Source organism: Scyliorhinus torazame, chromosome 11, assembly GCF_047496885.1.
Source record: "Scyliorhinus torazame isolate Kashiwa2021f chromosome 11, sScyTor2.1, whole genome shotgun sequence".
NCBI classification, from domain to species: Eukaryota; Metazoa; Chordata; class Chondrichthyes; order Carcharhiniformes; family Scyliorhinidae; genus Scyliorhinus; species Scyliorhinus torazame.
Window position 1 is genome coordinate 41,304,720 of NC_092717.1, and position 18,986 is coordinate 41,323,705.

The 18,986-nt window shown below is 45.2% G+C and overlaps 1 protein-coding gene across 1 annotated transcript in view; it reads right to left on the reverse strand.

The window, feature by feature from the left end:
- LOC140385243 (cytosolic non-specific dipeptidase-like) overlaps positions 1 to 18,986 on the reverse strand; it is a 39,281-nt gene that overhangs the window by 10,727 nt on the left and 9,568 nt on the right. The window contains exons 5-9 of the mRNA XM_072467169.1: positions 13,570 to 13,658; positions 7,090 to 7,290; positions 6,341 to 6,425; positions 4,520 to 4,680; positions 2,010 to 2,174 (exon numbers count right to left, since the gene is read on the reverse strand). Of these exons, the coding sequence (XP_072323270.1) occupies positions 2,010 to 2,174; positions 4,520 to 4,680; positions 6,341 to 6,425; positions 7,090 to 7,290; positions 13,570 to 13,658 (701 nt within the window). The remainder of the gene's footprint in view (positions 1 to 2,009; positions 2,175 to 4,519; positions 4,681 to 6,340; positions 6,426 to 7,089; positions 7,291 to 13,569; positions 13,659 to 18,986) is intronic.

Here is an 18,986-nt window from a genome sequence, read left to right on the forward strand (position 1 = left end):
GATTTAGTGATTGTAAAGTGCAAAATACGCTGTTCCAAGTTCTGCCCTTTTTATAGATGACAGACGGACTCTGCAAGCCTTGTAAATATCCAACAGATGCATTCAACAGCAGAACCTTTCACAAATAATTGCTGCACCAAATTGCTTTTGAAGCACTAAGATCCAGCTCGATCTGTGAAGAACTACTCAGTCATGCACGGGGCAGCACGGTAGCAGTGGTTAGCACAATTGCTTCAGGGTCCTAGGTCTGACTCCTGGCTTGGGTCACTGTCTGTGCGGAGTCTGCACGTTCTCACAGTGTCTGTGTCGGTGTCCTCGGGGTGCTCCGGTTTCCTCCCACAGTCCAAAGATGTGCAGGTTAGGTGGATTAGCCATGCTAAATTGCCCTTGGTGTCCAAAATTGCCCTCAGTGTTGGGTGGGGTTACTAGATTATGGGGTATGGGTGGAGGTGTGGTCTTGGGTGCTCTTTCCAAGAGCCGGTGCAGACTCGATGGGCCGAATGGCCTCCTTCTGCACTGTACATTCTATGTAATCTATGCTTTCTTTTAACTATTTCCCTTATTGTAACAAGGTTGACAATTCTTGGCAATAGAAATGGGTTTGTTATTCAAGTAGAACAGGGTCAGATGCAGAGTGGAATTTCCTCCATTCAAAGCTTAAACCTCAGCTTCCATTTCCCTGAATGATATTGGCAAATGTTGTGGGACCTGTGCTACAGTATACATATACAGGATATATGCCACAGAAACAGATGGAATTTATACTCCACTTGAGCTTCCTCCCATCTGCTCTCATTTAAATCTACCAGTGTAACCATCTAACCCCCTTTTCCATCATTTCCTTGTATAGCTTCTTTGAATACTGTCTCCTTTAGTATTGCATTCCATATTTGTGCTCATCCATTTTAGTTTCTTCTGAACTCTATTGGATTTCTTGGTGACGCATGGCCTTTTATGTTCTACAGCACAAGAGGAGACACTCACGATCAAAACCTTTTGTAACATTTTAAGACTTCAATTAGGTCACACCTCCGCCTTCTTTTTCTGTGGCCAGCAAGATCTTTCCTGCCATGCAGATCCAGCCATTTTTGTCGCCACCTTTGCAAATCTTCTCCGCATTGTTTAGTGGATCGATTTCCTTCTTACAATATGGCAACCAGAACTGAACATAACACTCAGAATAGTCTAACCATGGCTCGAAACAGTTGGAGGATAACGTTGCTACTTTTATTCCATCCCATTGGGAATGAAAGCTAGTGTTTGGTTTGCCTTTTTATGGCTTTGCTGGCCTGTTTTTAATGATTGATGTATTTGTACACAGAGATGCTGTTGTTCCTCCCCTTCACCCTAGATTGGCACCTTCCCAATAATAAATCACCTTTCTATTCTGCCCATCAAAACATACTTCCTCACTTTGCTCTGTGCTGAACATTACTTGCTAACTCGTAACTAAACTCATACGTTTATTGCTCTTATTAATTAGCCTATTATGGGTACCTTATCAAAAGCCTTTACAAAAACCAGATAAATTACATTATTGTATTACCATTGAGGAGGCAGCAAAAAGAATAAAGAATTCAATAAGGAAGGTCAAGCTAGATTTCCCCTTTTGAAATCCATCCATGCTGATTATTCATCATTATATTTCTCGTTTCTACCTAGATATAAACACATGCTACCCAATCTTGTTTAAACTGGGAGGGGACTTTGATTCCATCAAGTCTTGGCTTGTTTTGTACCAGGGCACCGCAGGTCAAAGAACATACAGTTGAACATACGGTTCAAGTCACCTGGTTCCAGTAACCAAGTAGTTAATCACTGGATAACTTGGTCAAATGTATTCCAGCGGTTCAGGAGTTAAAAGTACCAGAATTTTTCCAAGGGTGCACATTGTTTTAGCAGGTTGTACAAATGAATAAGGGGATTCTGTGAAGTGCACAGGGTCTATGGAGGGTGACTGAGAGGTCATAGTACAAGATTAAATCAAAAGATTATTCATTCCACTGTACCTGCTTTTCAACTACTTTTGGATCCATGTTGGGCACCAGTCGAATAGAAAACTTCCCAATAACTTTCCTAGGAATGACCGTTTTAGCTCCGGAACCAGCAAAAGCCCCCTCGATTCCATGTATAGACAAGGATGGGTATCTCCACCTGTGCATCAGAATTTGTTGCTGTAGACGATAATCAAAGGGGGTCATAGTTTAACAGAAGTGAGCACCAAAGCATACAGGATATTCAACAAACTTAAAATTGACCTAATGAACATTGATGTTCGCTAGATCAGATGTATTGAACATTAAATGGCATGTTTGTTCTCGATTGCATGGCAGATGTGTTCTCAATTGCTGCATATATTGATGTGGTGTCAAAGTTGCAACATCTCATTTTGTGCGGAGTCAAAAAAGCTTCTAAATCGTTACAGTAAAACCCATCGGCAGAAACCAACCAATACGGTGCAATTCTGTATGCATTTTCAACTTTGTTTCAAAACAGCATTGTGTTTTTTAGGTTTGAAACCAAAGATGGTAGCCACAGAAATGCTAGGCCTCAAGCTATTTTTAATATGGTCTAATGTGGCGACTAGGGGCTTTTCACAGTGACTTCATTTGAAGCCTACTTGTGACAATAAGCGATTTTCATTTCACAGTGCAGGAGACCATTCGGCCCATCGGGTCTGCACCGGCCTTGCTCTGAGAGAGAGCACCCTACATAGGCCTAATGCCCGCACTCCCAATTATGGGCAATATTAGCATTGCCAATTCACCAACCTGCACATCTTTGGACTGTAGGGGGAAGCCCAAGCAGACATGGGGAGAAGTGCAAACTCTGCACAGACAGTCACCCGAGGTCGGAATCAAACTGGGGTCCCTGACACTGAGGCAGCAATGCTAACCACTATGCCACCCTGCCATCCGTGCAGGGGATAGTTTTCTTCACTTTGTAAAAGTCAACTCTTCGGAATGTTAACAGGCAGCTTTGAAGTTTCTGTAATTAAGAACCTGGGGCGGGATTCTCCAATAATGGGGCTACGACCCCACTCCAGCGTGAAAACGCGAGCGAATCACTCTGGACTTTCTTCCGTCTGTGAGGTTCCCCCGATGAAGGATCCCCTCCATCAGGGCAGCCACGGACTGTGTCCGCAGCCGCCACGCCAAGTTCCCGACGGGTGGGACCACGAGAGAACCACGCCATCGGGAAATCAGCCAGTTACACCTGGAGAATTGCTGCGGGGCCTCCTCAGTCAATGGCCCTCTACCCGCGCCAGGTCGACCGCGCGCCATTCACGGTGTTTCTCCGCCAAAGAATTGCAGGAGCGGTCTTGCGCCGGATTTCGGCGTCGACGGCCATTCTCAGCCCCCGCGCCGAACGGGATTTCGGCTTGGAGAATCCCACCCCTGGTATTGCTCCAAGTGGATCACCCGAGCTGATGTCATCTTGAAACACCTAAACTCTGCTAATTGATTAACCCGATCTCCATGATACAAGAGTCGAAAATTAATGGACTGGATTTTGCAAGAATAATGGCGAGGTCATCAGTGCTCACCAAACCAGCAACTTCCGATGTCCCCACTCTCAGACATCAGTTACCGTTGAGACACCCAGCCTTCAAACACATGAATGTTGTGAAGATGAAGTGCTTGGGTATCCGCATAACATGCCAGGAAAAGCTAGTGATTGTAATCAAATTTTAAATTACTGCCAAATCGCCTCCCAGACATGGAAATATTACTATTTCAAAATGCTGAGTTTTAATTATTTTTGGAGATCTAAAAAAATGTATTTAAAATAAAACAACTTTTTTTTTTAAAAAAACTTGTTCGTCTATCTCTCATTCACTCCTAGTTTTCTTTCATAGTCTTTAATTTGCTTTTACACTAAATTAAATATTCTAAATTCAACTTCCTGATTTAGACTCCATGTGCCTCAATATTCTATCTGATTGGTTAAGGAGTCACTCAGTTGCTTCCCCTGTTCACAAACTTCTTCATCTCCTGAAGGAGGCGCTGCCGCTAAGGTAAAAAGCTCAAATTCAATTGGCAAGTCTAAGTGCCATAGCGACTGCCATTCATTTGTCACTGACTGCAAGATCCAGGTCAGTATGAACAGTTTTAACCAGTGCAGATTGTGGAGATGTACATCATTGTGGGTATACAGGGAGTTAATGTAAATACATGTAGGCTGGCTAGACACTAGAGGGAGCACCAGAGACATCACACACCAGAGACATCAGTAGTGTCGAACCAGAGTAATAGAAGTGTAAATAGTTTAATAAACGTGTTGAAGTTATCTCCACGTCTGAACCTTCCTTTGTCAAGTGCACCACAAGGAAGCCGCTTAGGTTACACCTAGAACATAACAAATCACAGATATAGACACATACAATTGTTTAAATGATTGCAGTTTCAGTTCCCTTCAGATTCACATCACATTTACACAAAAAGAGATGAAAGCAATTCAGAAAAACACACCTACATTAAAACTGCCTACAGAAAAGTTTAATGACATATAAACGTACCTTAGTGTCATGCAGCAGCTTACAGGCACCTGTGTCTTTACAATATTCTTCCATGTCAAAGTCTATTTTATCGTACAACGTCTTTTCATCCTCCATGAGTGGCGCCACTGATTCATCGACACCAGGAATGAGAATTTTTCCCTTTCTGTCCACCAATTTGCCTATTCAAATCGGGATTTGTGTTAGATAATTTGCATGACACACCTACAAGTTCTAGTGCCTCTGCATCAAACAACATGCAGTCAGCATCACAAACTCAAGCAAACACAGGCTGAAGAGTTTTAGGAACTCAAAGCTGCTTAGCTCTATAATTAAACCTTTTGAGCATAGAGAACGTATATTGCGCACCTAAAAAAGTGTACCCTCTTCTCGAAAATTTAAAATATGAAAAGTTCCTGGTGCATCTCATCCCCAAATACAAGCTTTTTTTTCGATTCAGTGATTCATATTGCAAATGTGGTGGACGTGGACGTGTTTGTGGGCAGCACGGTAGCACAGTGGTTAGCACAGTTCCAGGGTCCCCGGTTTGATACCCGGCTTGGGTCACTCTGTGCGGACTCTGCACGTTCTCCCAGTGTCTGCCTGGGTTTCCTCCCACAGTCCAAAGATGTGCAGGTTAGGTGGATTGGACATGATAAATTGCCCTTAGTGTCCAAAAATGTTAGGTGGGGGTACTGGGTTACAAGGATAGGGTGGAGGCGTGGGCTGAAGTAGGATGCTCTTTCCAAGAGCCAGTGCAGACTTGATGGGCCGAATGGCCTCCTTCAGCACTGAAATTCTATAAATTGTGAAATTTCAGGGTTATTATTGGCTATCGGAAGTTAAACCTTCCCAGGCAATTTCTGCAGAATCCTTGTGTTGGGACTTCAGGAGTCTTCCAAGGTTCAACCATCCAGAAACCAGGAGATGTGAGCTCAGATCTTTGGACCCACTTCAGCCACGTTTAAGGGCTTTATAAGTTAATGACCTTAACTCAAGGGATTTTGTTAATTTATAGAAAAACACCATTACAGAGAACTAGTTAGTAGTAACATTTGTATTGCATTAATCAGCAGACTGCAGTGGGATGGTTCCGAAAACGAAAGCACACTTAAAAATCTTTTTAAATAGAAATAAATAAAAAGTGTTGGAAACTCTTCTATGCAAATATTATTCAATTAAACAATAAAAAAAACAGTGTTGCAAGCTTTCCTGTTGTTAGCAAGCCTGGAATGTCAGGGGGCAGGCGAGGGGAGAAACAGTCCAGGATGTGGCCTTGCATGTAAGCTAACCATATCAATTTCTAAAGGAACAGTGTCCCCAATGTTCCCTTCTTCCCAATCAAAGGATATCAATATCTTACTTGTGTGGCAATTGAATAAATAAGGAGTTTTAAAAAAACTCTCATCTGGCATTTCAAGAGAATACATATCTAAATGACCAATGCATTAATTAATTTTTTAATAATCTTTGTCACAAGTAGGCTTACATTAACCCTGCAATAAAGTTACCGTGAAACTCCCCTAGTCGCCACATTCCAGCGCCTGTTCGGGTACATGGAGGGAGAATTCAGAATGTCCAAATTACCTCGGAGCTGTGAAGCAACAGTGCTAACCATTGTGCTACCGTGCTGCCCAGCAAATAAACTCTTTGGCCCACAGTTGACATAGTTCCATCCATCCATTTCTCCCCATGTTGTGAATTCTTTATGCGATATTTAGAATACATGGGTGTCTTTATTACAATTTTCCAAAACTGAATCGATCTCTGTAAGCCCATTTAAAACTAGATTGATCACGGTCAGCCCAATTACAGTAGAGTCATCAATTCATGGGTTCTTACCCAGTAAATATATCAGGTCTGTCATCGCTTCATGTACGGTACCACCAAAGACACCAGAGTGCAGATCCTTATTGGAGCATTCAACCTGGACATTGAAACCACAACATGTTAACATCTGATGCTTCATATTTACACGGCACATTCACATCCCGTGCTGCCAGGTTACTGTCGCAATGTCCAACAGAGCACAATTGTGCATCTGACCCAAATGTAGTGCCAGAGGTACAGGGTGTACTAAAGTAGTTACACCCAGCACAGTGCTTCCATAAAGCTTTCACTACACTGATCCAGAATCATAAAAACAGGCAAAATACTTGGATGCTATACATCGGAAATAAAATATTTTTACATCTTCCCTGTATCTTTATGCGTTCCATTACAAGCCTCCTTTGGCCTTGCACGGTGGTCACTTCCTTCATTTAATCAGCCCCGCCCTCCCACAATCCTATTACTTCCTGCCTCTGCACTTGCTTAGGAGCGGTTAACTTCAGATCTTGATCTTCAAGTTCATCCAGTGCAAGGCCATTGATCTGAAATATTGTTATTTGCTTCCATCTCCAAAGATGCTGCTTCAACCTGCTGAGCATTTTCTATTTTTAAAACCTAAAGTCGCTGCCGCATGTCGAATCTGGAATTTAAACAATGCCTGGATATAAATTAAGCACTACTTAATTTAACAGGCTTAAAATTCATTTTTAAAACATTTTAAAGAACAAATACCGCCCCTCCAGGAAGACTGCGAGATGTACCTCCACAAAGAAGTAGCAGATACCTCGAAGACCATACGTAATACAGGGTTTTTTCTTGCCAAGCCAGTAATTGTCGGAAATGCAGACAAAATCTACACCCTTGAAAAAGGTGTCTTTGCGAGCATACACAAGGTCATCAAGACCTTCTGATCCAGACTCCTCCATTCCTTCAAAGCAGAGCTTGATATTGACAGGGATATCCTACGGAAAGATCACAAGGAATCAGTCATAGCTCCTCAAACTTGCTGCTTTGATTTACACAATGACACTTCAAGTGTGTTCCATGGAAAGACAAGCCACCAGAAAAGTTTCATCACGGAATTAGATTGAGTTATTTACTGGTACAGCGGTACAGAAAGGAAAACGTATTAAATACACATATCAAATAAACCGGACTAGTCAACCATGCTTAACCTTGTGGTGAACCACGTTCCATTGTTACTCACTGCTGAATATATATTCACTGTTATTGTTTGTTCCATTGTTACTTACTGTTGTTGTTGTTGCTTCTGTTGGCTCCGCCTGTGGCTCCGCCCCTCGGGCTTTGTATATAGTTGGCTGATCTGTGGCCCTGCCCCCAGTGAGGGATCAGCAGCAGGCAGGCACACATCTCAGTGTATTAAAGCCACAATTTAGTTCGCTAACTCGCTTTGTCTATTATTGATGGTCCATCAATTTAATACACTGAATATTACAATGGATGCCGCTCTGACCGACTTGAACTTGACCCGCAGGCAGCCGACGCCACTGCGATCTTCAAGCACTGGCTAAGCTGTTTCGAGGCTTACCTCGACTAATCGATCGATGCCGTACCCGAGGTGCACCAGCTGCGTCTCCTCAACACCTGGGTGAGCCCCAAAATATTTCTGCTGATCAGAGACGCGGCCTCATACGCAGAGGCAATTGCACTGCTAAAAGGACAATTTGTGAGGGTAGTGAATGAGGTGTTCGCTCGACATCTACTTTACATGAGGCGTCAGCACCCTGGTCAATCATCGAATTCCTGCGTGACCTGCGAGTACTTGCCCGGAATTGTAACTGCCAGGCAGTTACAGCGGTTCAGCACTCTGAGCTCCTAATCAGGGACGCCTATGTGGCCGGAGTCTGGTCTAATTATATCCGACAACGCTTGCTCGAAGAGGGTACCCTCGACCTCAAGGACACTGTGCAGCTCTCTAGGTCTTTGGAAGTAGCGTTCCAGAACATGGATGCCTTTACGTCCGACCACACAGCACCCTCGTGGACGGAGGCGCAGCCATCACCCGGCCCGGGCGTGTCACAAGCCTGTGCTGCGCGGCAGCCCACCAACTCCAGGGGGGCCTGCTACTTCTGCGGCCAGGGCTAGCACCCCAGACAGCATTGTCCAGCTCGGAACTCTACCTGCAATGAGTGCGGTAAGAAGGGGCACTTTGCCAAGGTCTGTCAGGCCTGACCTCAAGCTCCCAGACCCAAAGTCTGCCAGGCCCGACCTGAAGCTCACAGGTCCCGCAGCGTGGCATCTTGCCTGCCGGGACCGCCCCCTTCTGACCCGCCATCTGCCTCGTGCGGCCATTGGGGGCCGCCATTTTCGACGACGCCCGCCACGTGCGACTTATGGAGGACACCATCTTGGGACCACCCCGCTACCAACGACCAGACAAGCCAACTTCCGCAGCTCAGCTCCATCACGCTCGGCCAGTCCCAGCCCCATCACCTCAAGAACTCCATGGTGGCCGTCCGGGTCAATGGGCACGAGACGACCAGTTTGTTCGACTACGGGAGCACGGATAGCTTCATTCATCCAGATATGGTAAGGCGCTGCTCCCTTCAGATTTTTCCCACGTCCCAGATGATTTCCCTAGCTTCTGGATCACACTCCGTTCAGGTCCGGGGCTACAGTGTCGCAAACCTTGCGGTTACAGGGTGTAGAGTACGCTAACTTCAAACTCTACGTCCTCCCCCATCTCTGCGCTGCCCTGTTACTAGGACTGGACTTCCAGTGTAACCTCTGAAGCCTGACTCTGAAGTTCGGTGGACCCTTGCCCCCTCTCACCATCTGTATCCTCGCGACCCTGAAGGTCACCCCTCCCTCACTCTTTGCTAACCTCACCCCTGACTGTAAGCCCGTCACCACCAGGAGCAGACAATACAGTGCCCGGGACAAGGCCTTTTATCAGGTTGGAGGTCCAGCGACTCCTGTGGGAAGGGATCATTGAGGCTAGTAACAACCCCTGGAGAGCCCAAGTGGTGGTCGTCAGGACTGGGGAGAAACACCTGATGGTCGTCGACTGCAGTCAAACGATCAACCGGCACACGCAGCTCAATGCATACCCTCTTCCCTGCATATCTGACATGGTCAACCAGATTGTGCAGTACCGGGTCTTCTCCACAGTAGACTTGAAGTCCGCGTACCACCAGCTTCCTATCCGCCCGGAGGACCGCCAATACTCTGCCTTTGAGGCAGATGGCCGCCTCTACCACTTTCTCCGGGTCCCCTTCGGCATCACCAATGGGGTCTCGGTCTACCAGCGAGCGATAGACCAAATGGTTGACCAGTACGGGCTGCGGGCCACGTTCCCGTATCTGGATAATGTCACCATCTGCACCCATGACCAGCAGGACCACAACGCTAACCTCCAGAATTCCTTCACACCGCCCAGCTCCTTAATTTAACCTATAAGGAGAAATGTGTTTTCCGCACAACTCGCCTAGCCATCCTTGGCTATGTCGTGGCAAACGGAGTCCTAGGACCCGACCCCGACCGCCCCCTTCTGCAACTTCCCCTCCCCCACTGCCCCAAGGCCTTGAAAAGATGCCTGGGCTTTTTCTCCTATTATGCCCAGTGGGTCTCCAATTATGCGGACAAGGCTCGCCCACTTATCAAATCCACCATTTTCCCCCTGACCATGAGGCCTGCCTGGCCTTCAACCGTACCAAGGCAGATATTGCCAAGGCCACGATGCACGCAGTAGACAAGTCCACCCCATTCCAGGTGGAGAGCGATGCGTCTGACTTTGCCCTGGCCGCTACCCTCAACCAGGCGGGCAGGCCTGTGGCTTTCTTCTCCCGTACCCTCCATGCCTCCAAAATACGGCACTCCTCTGTCGAAAAGGAGGCTCAAGCCATAGCAGAAGCGGTGCAATATTGGAGGCATCACCTGGCTGGCAGGCGATTCACTCTCCTCACTGACCAACGGTCGGTTGCCTTCATGTTCAATAACATACAGCAGGGAAAGATCAAGAACGACAAGATCATGAGGTGGAGGATCGACTCTCCACCTATAACTACGACATCTTGTATTGGCCTGGGAAACTCAATGAGCCTCCAGATGCCCTATCCCACGGTACATGTGCCAGTGCACAAGTAGACCGATTTTGGGCCCTCCACAATGACCTCTGTCACCCGGCTCCTCCATTTCATCAAGGCCTTGCTCCACCGAGGAGGTCAGGACCATGACCAGGCACTGCCAAGTCTGCGCAGAGTGCAAACCGCACTTTCGGCCAGACAGAGCTCACCTGGGGAAGGCCTCCCGCCCCTTTGAACGCCTCAGTATCGATTTTGCCTGTGGCTCTGCCCCTCGGGCTTTGTATATAGTTGGCTGATCTGTGGCCCTGCCCCCAGTGAGGGATCAGCAGCAGGTAGGCACACATCTCAGTGTATTAAAACCACAATTTAGTTCTATAACTCGCTTAGTCTATTATTGATGGTCCATCAAACCTCACAGCTCCAGGGAGGCGTGGGCTTAAGTAGGGTCATAGGCATACAAGACACCCAGTGCTCCCTGACCCCTCCGCCACTCAGCCAAGGCCCGAAGTGCCATCACCAAGGGTTCAATCGCCAACGCAAAATATATCGGGGACAATGGACATCCTTGCCTCGATCCCGTGCAGCCCAAAATACCCCGGGTTAGTCTCACTCGTTGGCACACTTGTCATGGAGGTCGCATACAGCAACTGAACACAAGCCATAAACCTCAGCCCAAACGCAAACCTCCCCCGGATTTCATACAAATAACCGGTCAAAGGCCTTCCCTGCGTCCATTGACACAATCACCTCCGGAACTGGGCCCGCCTTTCTCCCCCCACCGACAGGGTCATAATTACGTTTGGCAACCTCGCTTTTTCCCCATACTCATACTGCATCCCCCACGCCCGCCACAGCTGACCCACCCCCACCCTTCCCGTTGTCAACCAGTCAAAACAGCCCCTGCAACCTCTTTCTTTCCACCAGAATCTCATTACTGGGAGTCACAAAGGTGCCTCCTACCCAGCACTATCTCATCAAACAATCGCCGCTTTCCCTCCCTCCCCGTCCTACCCATGGGCTAATAAAATAATTTCCCACCCGGACCACCGCTTTCAAGACCTCCGAAAACGTGGTTGCTGTTACCTCCCCATTCTGATCGAGCTCAACATAATTCTTCACCACTGCCACCTGCCCACAGAACCACTGTCTGCCGAAAGCCCCAAATCCAACCTCCACACTTGACCCGAACAAAGTCTCATGTCTATATAGTGCAGAGCGTGGTCCAAAAATCACTAATCCCGCATATTCCACTCCTTCCACCCCCATCAGCACCGCTCAGCTCACCACAAAAAAAAAGTAAATCCGGGAATATATCCTGTACACATGCGGGTGCCCAAACCTCCACAGATCCACCATCCTCATCCTCTCCATAAACCCTCCCAGTTCTCACCTCATTCCTTAAATGATCTGTCAGCTGTAGGATTTGAACGAGGGAACTAAGTGCATTATCTCCAAATCTGCAGTTGACACAAAGTTGGGTGGGAGGGTGAGCTGCGAGGAGGATGCAAAGACGTTTCAGACTAATTTGGTCAGGCTGAGTGAGTGGGCAGATACAGTATAATGTGGATCAATGTGACATTATCTACTTTGGTAGCAAAAATAGGAAAGCAGATTATTACTTTATCTCATTTCAATGGGTGTAGATTGAGAGGGGTGGATTACTCAGCGGGACCTTGGGATGTCCTCATGCTCCCTGAAAGTAAGAGCGCAGGTACAGCAGGCAGTAAAGGCGGCAAATTGTATGTTAGGCTCCATAGCGAGAGGATTGGAGTATAGGAATAGGGATGTTTTACTGCATTTGTACAGGGAGTCTGGAAGGCCCCACCTAGAATATGGTGTGCAATTTTGGTGTCCTGATCGGAGGAAGGATGTTTTCACTATGGAGTGCAGCGAAGGTTATCAGGCTGATTCCAGGGATGGCAGGGCTGACATATGGAGGAGAGATTCAGTTAGGATTAAATTCATTAGAGTTCCGAAAAGTGAGGGGGGGGGGGGGGTGGAAAAGAGATCTCAGAAACCAGGGTCTGGATTCACCAAAAATGGAGCTATGTCCCCACGCCGGCTTAAAAACACTGGCGTTTCACACGCGTTTCACACCAGTTTATCTTTTAAAAGATTTACATCTATTTACCTACCTTGAAGGGGCTGGCAGGGCCCCAGAGTGCTACTCGCAGTTTCAGCTGCGCTTACGGGCCCCCGCACTTCCGGTTGCAAGTCCGTGCATGCGCACGGCAGTGGCCACGCCGAACGCGATGGCGGACTCAGCCGGCGGACCTGGACCAACAAAGATGGTCCCAACGCCGCTTGATTTAACCCACCCGATTGCCGCCCATAAGGCCCGCCCCGGTACTCGATCCCCCGCACCCCCCACCAGAGCGCCCGCAGACTGAGTCGGTCAGACGTGGTTAGAACCACGCTGTCAGGAATTCGCCGGTCGGGACTGGAGCATCACTGGGAGGGCTTCTGGCAATGGCCCCCCAGCCGTGCCGGATAATACGCGTGTGAGCGATTCTCCGGGGACCGGAGAATCACGGGAGCGTCGTCAGGCCTGATAAAAGTGGATTCTCCGCCCCCGCGCCAAACGCAATTTCGGCGCGGGGCTGCGGAGAATCCAGCCTGAGGTTTCAAGAAAGAATTGGAGAAAATTGAAGGAGTTGTGGAAAACAGAGGGGGAAAAAAGTTCCATTGTTTGCACCTGATACTAGGAGTTGAGCAAACATCCCAAAACTTTGAACTGGAAGGGATCATTTTTGTATTATATAGAAAGTTTCCCTGACCAACAGTGCTTCAGGACTTAGTTAACTCTGTCTGCATTCTCATACCTGGAGCTAAATATTTTACAGATGAAGCCTTTATTCAATGAAAATCCAAATCTTAATCCAGTAAACTCTTGATGAACAGAGCATTTGGAGCATCAAACTTTTCAGGAATGGGGACAATATCACTTTTGCTGTTATAAAAAAAAAAAAAAAAGTGCCCAATTTGACGTTCACATTCCAAGTTTTGTCCACACAATGATGGGTCTTTGACATCACGGCCATTTACATTTTCCACCAATTTCTGGAGTGTGAAGTTAGCAACTGGGAATGAAAGACTGCAGTTAGCACAAAACTTTGAACTGTCCTTTGCCTTCCAGAGATAACACATTACAGCACACAGAACAAAGATCTAGTGCTAAAGATAACGTTTTATTACCTCCTTTAGTTTTTGAAGAGCTTCAATGCAGATCAGCCATGCCAGCACTGGTCCTTTGTCATCAGTAGAACCTCTCCCATATAGTTTCCCTATAAAAGTTTAAAATATTAGAAATTTTTTTTTTTTTTTTTTTTTTAAAAAAACAGGGAGAGGGGGTAGTCTTATTTTTAATTCATTCACAGTCCGAGGGAAAATGGGCATGGCTGACATTTACTGCCCATTTCTAATTGCCCTCAGGAAAGTGGCGCTAGGATATTGATGGTGGGGAATGCAGTAGCTGTAATCCTTATAAATGCCATGGGGAGGTGGTTAGATGATCACTGGATGGATTGTGTGGTGTGAATATTACTTGCCACTTATCAGTCTGAACCTGAACATTTGTTCAGGTCTTGTAGCCATTATATAAGGAGTTGTGAACATTTGGGCAATACTCCACAAACATCCCCATTTCTGACCTTATGAAGGGGGGGGGGGCTAAGACACTACCCTAAGGAACTGCTGCAGTGATGTCCTGGGGCGGAGAGGATTGGCCTTCAGCAAACATAACCATCTTCCTTTTTGCTTGGTAGGACTTCAGCCAAGGGAAACCACTTCCCTGTTACTTGCTGAACTTGATACAATATAATTGTGACATATTTGTACACTCCTGACCAGATTTCTATCGGTATATGAATTTTCCAATGCAAGTCACACTGCAGTTCAGTCTTTGGACTATGAACATGTTTGTTGAATATAATATTATTTTTATTTGGAGCTTAATGGAAAAGAATGAATTTAATTTGTTTTACTCAAATAAATACAAGAATCTTATAGAACTCTATTACAACTTCTTCATTTATTTCAGTTTCGCAAAATCAGGCTTCTCATTTTCAGTAAACATACTCAATGGGTGCAAGTTTGCAGTGAAAAGCACATGACTTTCTGCACACTACCTACTATTTAAAAAGAGTCATGATCCTAGCAGTTCAATTCATTGTGATAAAATGATTTCCTTTAAGTCAACACAGAGCCTTGTGTCAGCTATTAGCATGTAACAGAGTATTAAAGTGTTAGCATGTGATGTGGGAGTTTAAATTGCACTAACATCTTCACAAACACCGATCTCCAGTTATATGGAACCAGTTCTCTTTCAAATGGAGGAAAAGCTGACCCGCTCTGTACTTGTGACACACCTTCTTACAGCTAACTTTAGAACGGCATTGGCAGATTCCAGGAAAGGGTGCACGATGAACAAAGAAATATACAAGCCTTTAATTAACATCCCCCCTCTAATTAATACATGTCTCACCAATCATTTTGTGCAATATTCAGTTAGAAGGAACTGTTTCATGATTGTTGCCAGCAACGCAATTTATTTGAGCTGCACAGTAGATTGATTCAGTAAAGAACACAGCACAAGGTCAGAAATAAAACAAATCATTTAGCAATAAGGCACTTTGTAGCAATTAGGGAAACGGTGCATAGATAACTCAAAAGGGTATTATCTAAATATGGTCCATACAAACATGAATAATCAGATTGATAGTGTTAACTTTTCACATTGGCAGGGATGATTTGTAACCTCAGTTTAGCTTCCAAAAGGGAAAAAGAGGTCAGATTGCTCTCAACAACACTCACCAACTCTTTGACAGTACCTCTCAAAGGCCACGCGAGAGAAAAGAAAATGTGCAAGTAGTATGGCAGCTGCATGCAACCATCCTTTAGCAAAAAACCTCAATTTTAATTAATTCTGACTTCTAGTCGGAGCAAAGGTCCACTGATATCCCCACTGAAAGCAGCAGAAATTAATTCAAGAGCAGAAGGCAACAATAAAAAAAAAGAAGAAAATTATGTAAACACCGAGCAGTCAGGCATTTGCAAAAAGAACAGAATTTTGATACAGATCCTACTTCAAAACTGAAAATAATAATAAATGTCATAAGTAGGCTTACATGAACACTGCAACAAAGTCACTGTGAAAATCCCCTAGTCGCCACATTATGGCACCTGTTTGGGTACACAGAGGGAGAATTCAGATGTCCAAATCACCTAATAAGCACGTCTTTCGGGACTTGTGGGAGGAAACTGGAGCACCCGGAGGAAACCCACGCAGACACGGGGAGAACGTGCAGACTCCGCACAGACAGTGACTCAAACTGGGAATCGAACCCAGGTCCCTGGCGCTGTGAAGCAACATTGTTACCCACTGTGCTACCGTGTTGCCCCAAATACTAAATCATGAGGCGTATTACAATTATAATAAACATAGGACCAGACCAAAAAAGGGCAGTGAAGATTCAGAAAATCCATGTATAGGAACAGGGGTAAAGTTAGTGACTTAACATTTTTGAGATCTGTGCAGAACCCATTCTTTGCCAATTTGCTGATTTTAAAAATGTAACCACAACCCTCCAATGACAAATCTCACATGATGTTCTTGCTTTCAGTTCCAGATTACTTCATATTTTACTACTGCTGACAGGTTTATTCAAAATGTATTATTGGGAACAGGATCTGGATACAAAATAATAAAAGGGGAGGGGGTCGAGGTTAAAATATTAAAATGGTATTTATCACATCAAAATCTGTCACGATGATAGTTTAAAGGCAATTAGGGGCAATGAATATCGTTGCATATGATCAAACAGAAGTGATTCGAATTAAGGGTCAACCTCGACTGAAAGAGTGAGCAGAAAAGACCAATTATCACATGCACTCTCTTAATTAATCTTTCATGGCACAGAGAGAGAGAGAGAGAGAGAGAGAGAGAGAGAGAGACACAGACAAATGTAACTCCCGTGTTAGTCAAGAATCTATCTACTTCTGCCTTAAAAAAATATTTAATTACCCCACCTCTATTGCTCTGCTGGGATAGTGAAACACGTGGCTGGGAGGCCGAAGAATAGCGCCCCAGAATGCTTAGAGTATAAACTCTCCGGGTCGGGGTGGCTCAACACTACACCGTCCAACAGAATTACTGACTGATCCATTTAAGTTACTGAAGTACAATTTTATCATTCATGAAACAGTCAAAGGCAATTTTAGTCCAACCACAAATGTTAGTAATTTTGCAAAATGCTGTGGGGAGACCTCAATGTGTTCGGAAATAAGAACATAAAAACAATGAGCAGGAGTAGGCCATCTGGCCCCTCAAGCCTGCTCTGCCATTCAATGAGATCATGGCTGATCTTTTGTGGACTCAGCTCCACTTTCCGGCCCAAACACCATAACCCTTACTCCCTTATTCTTCAAAAAAACCTACTCCCTTATTCTTCAAAAAACTATCTATCTTTATCTTAAAAACATTTAATGAAGGAGCCTCAATTGCTTCACTGGGCAAGAAATTCCATAGATTCACAACCCTTTGGGTGAAGAAGTTCCTCCTAAGCTCAGTCCTAAATTTACTTCCCCTTATTTTGAGGCTATGCCCCCGAGTTCTGCTTTCACCTGCCAGTGGAAACAACCTGCCCGCATCTATCCTATCTATTCCCTTCATAATTTTACATGTTTCTCGAAGATCCCCCTGCATCCTTCTAAATTCCAACGAGTACAGTCCCAGTCCACTGAACCTCGCCTCGTAATCGAACCCCTTCAGCTCTGCACACCCTCCAGCGCCAGTACATCCTCTCTCAGGTAAGGAGACCAAAACTGAACAAAGTACTCCAGCTGTGGCCTCACTAACACCGTATACAATTGTAGCATAACCTCCCTAGTCTTAAACTCCATCCCTCTAGCAATGAAGGACAAAATTCCATTTGCCTACTTAATCACCTGTTGCACCTGTAAACCAACTTTTTGCAACTCATGCACTAGCACACCCAGGTCTCTCTGCACAGCAGCATGTTTTAATATTTTATCATTTAAATAATAATCCCTTTTGCTGTTATTCCTACCAAAATGGATAACCTCACATTTGTCAACATTGTATTCCATCTGCCAGACCCTAGCCCATTCACTTAACCTATCCAAATCCCTCTGCAGAGTCCCAGTATCCTCTGCACTTTTTGCTTTACCACTCATCTTCGTGTCGTCTGCAAACTTGGACACATTGCCCTTGGTCCCCAACTCCAAATCATCTATGTAAATTGTGAACAATTGTGGGCCCAACACTGAACCCTGAGGGACACCACTAGCTACTGATTCCCAACCAGAGAAACACCCATTAATCCCCACTCTTTGCGTTCTATTAATTAACCAATCCTCTATCCATGCTACTACTTTACCCTTAATGCCATGCATCTTTATCTTATGCAGCAACCTTTTGTGTGGCACCTTGTCAAAAGCTTTCTGGAAATCCAGATACACCACAACCATTGGCTCCCCATTATCTACCGCACTAGTAATGTCCTCAAAAAATTCCACTAAATTAGTTAGGCACGGCCTGCACTTTATGAACCCATTCTGCGACTGCCCAATGGGACAATTTCCATCCAGATGCCTCGCTATTTCTTCCTTAATGATAGATTCCAGCAATCTCCCTACTACCGAAGTTACGCTAACTGGCCTATAATTACCCACTTTCTGCCTACCTCCTTTTTTTAAACAGTGGTGTCACATTGGCTAATTTCCAATCCGCCGGGACCACCCCAGAGTCTAGTGAATTTTGGTAAATTATCACTAGTGCATTTGCAATTTCCCTAGCCATCTCTTTTAGCACTCTGGGATGCATTCCATCAGGGCCAGGAGATGTGTTGACCTTTAGCCCAATTAGCAGGCCCATCACTACCTCCTTAGTGATAACAATCATCACAAAGATTCTCACCTGTCAGCCTCATTTCCATCAGTCACTGGCATGTTATTTGTGTCTTCCACTGTGAAGACCGACCCAAAAAACCTGTTCAGTTCCTCAGCCATTTCCTCATCTCCCATTATTAAATCTCCCTTCTCATCCTCTAAAGGACCAATATTTACCTTAGCCACTCTTTTTTGTTTTATATATTTGTAGAAACTTTTACTATCTGTTTTTATATTCTGAGCAAGTTTACTCTCATAATCTATCTTGCTCTTCTTTATAGCTTTTTTCGTAGCTTTCCGTTGCCCCCTAAAGATTTCCTAATCCTCTAGTCTCTCGCTAATCTTTGCCACTTTGTATGCTTTTTCCTTCAATTTGATACTCTCCCTTATTTCCTTAGGATATCCACGGTCGATTTTCCCTCGTTCTACCGTCCTTCCTTTTTGTTGGTATAAACCTTTGCTGAGCACTGTGAAAAATCGCTTTGAAGGTTCTCCACTTTCCACCATAAAGTCTTTGCTCCCAGTCTACCTTAGCTAACTCTTCTCTCATCCCATTGTAATCTCCTTGACTGAAATGAGAGAGACAGTTGTGCGCGCCCCCGCCCCCATGAAATTCACTGCAATTTTATTTGTCAACAGCAGCAATGAAATCTGAGCATTTAATTGTTTTTGAACTTTGTGTTTTCCCAGACTGGCAAAGTCCA